This window comes from Olea europaea, unplaced genomic scaffold (genome assembly GCF_002742605.1).
Source record: "Olea europaea var. sylvestris unplaced genomic scaffold, O_europaea_v1 scaffold1972, whole genome shotgun sequence".
In the NCBI taxonomy this organism is placed as follows: Eukaryota; Viridiplantae; Streptophyta; class Magnoliopsida; order Lamiales; family Oleaceae; genus Olea; species Olea europaea.
In genome coordinates this window covers 7,605-9,309 of record NW_019237575.1, presented here as the reverse complement: position 1 = coordinate 9,309, position 1,705 = coordinate 7,605, and the positions used below count along the sequence as shown (strand labels likewise).

The 1,705-nt window shown below is 46.8% G+C and overlaps 1 protein-coding gene across 1 annotated transcript; it reads right to left on the bottom strand.

Annotated features, from left to right (window-relative positions):
- Positions 1 to 146: 146 nt before the first annotated feature.
- Positions 147 to 1,481, bottom strand: LOC111379333 (protein EXORDIUM-like 2). Its single transcript, XM_023002690.1, has one exon. It carries the CDS (start codon positions 1,450 to 1,452, stop codon positions 550 to 552), a length of 903 nt encoding a protein of 300 aa, XP_022858458.1. The 5' UTR covers positions 1,453 to 1,481; the 3' UTR covers positions 147 to 549.
- Positions 1,482 to 1,705: the final 224 nt, after the last annotated feature.

Here is a 1,705-nt window from a genome sequence, read left to right as displayed (position 1 = left end):
ATGCGTTGATTCCGCGTGAATGAAATAGTGCCAAAACTCTCATGTGCGTACAATCAACCCGATGTAAAACTCGATATTCGTGTAGCGTAATTGAAAAGAAAAAGCCTGCTGGTAATCCATCCTTATCCCGTGCACGAAAAGCAACGTACTTTTTCAAAATTACCCCCTTTATCATTTTCAGATTTGCTAAGTTGCATTGTCTCACATTTGTTCCGTGCGAAAAAGTGGGTTTAGGACATCGCTATTTGTATATTCGAAATGTCAACCCCGAATAACACTTTCCTCACAAGAGGAAAGTCCGCAATTATTTTATTGTGTTGAGCCCCTCCTCTTATTAGGAAAGTGTCATTTGGAGTGTCAACTCCGAATATACAAATAACTTTATTGTTACATATTATACAAAACGACACCCCATACCCCACCCCACCCCACGCCTCCTCATCCTCCTCACTTCAAAGATTCCAAGCCCATTCCCTTTCTCCAAACGTCTATTTACATATGTACATGTATCAACACTGGGTAATTTTCTCTATTTCTCCGGTATCCAAATCAGACGAGCGGCGAACACTTAGATGTTTGCGGGTCCCACATCGCCGGGACCAGGAACTTACGGCCGTTCACCCCGTGCGCATTGTAACTGGCTCCAGTGATCTTATCCGTCAACAAGTTACCTGCATAACCCGGGTACGCGCCCGACCCGAACACGCCTGTGCAAGCAGTAACGGCCTCCAACGGTGCCGTGGCCGGTCCCTGAAAATACCCGTTGTTAAACGGGTTCGTCACTGTTCCCGCCAAAACCGTGGCCAGGTTGATGACCATCCCGTCAACTCCAACGTCACCGTTAGGCGCCACTAAAGGTGGTGACTGCGGGCCGTAAACGGGCTGGTGGAAGGGCCAGGCACAGTAACCCGGGCACTGAACCTCCGCGTTTCCCACCCAAGCATAGGCAAACCGAGCCGGGCCCCGGGTTGACCCGTGGCTACCACATCTATTCATACAAAAACCATTAACGGCGACATCTTTTGCCGTCAAAACAACGTTAATCGACCCTCTTAAGTGCCCACCTTTGGATGCCAAGTAAATTAATTGGGAATTCTTGAGGAATTTTCCAAGAGAGTGATTTTCGTCAAGGATTTGTTTTCCTACGACGAGTGTAGATGAACCACCTCCCTTGTATTTCTCGGTAGTCTTCCACCAGGAAGAAACGGAGGGTATTGGTGCTTTGAGAGAGTTTAGAGATTGCAGAAAATCAACGATTATGGAGCGTTGGATTGGAGTGAACCTTCCGTACCAAATTAGATTAACGGTGATGGGGCCTTTTAACAAGTCACCGTTGTGGTATTTCAATAAAAGGGGCTGTTGCTGTACCAAAGCTGCCATAGAAGAAGAGTTGAACAAGAAGAAGAGTAAAAACATAGAAGAGGCAGTTGCGGAACAGTAATTTGAAGCCATTATTTCTTGAGAGCTTAAAGTTATGCGGAGAACGGGCGGTATTTATATTGGGGAAGGAGAGGGGAGGAGGACAGCTGTCGGGATCAAGCGTCAACATCTAGTTGCCACGTGTTGAGATATGATTGGGAGAAGTTTATTGCCAGGCTGGAAGATCTTGAGTGACGTGGGTGGTCTATGGCAGGGGTCGATTGTGACGTGGTAATTTGGCAATGCACGCGATGTAGACGTGTCTTACTCTATTTATACATACTCT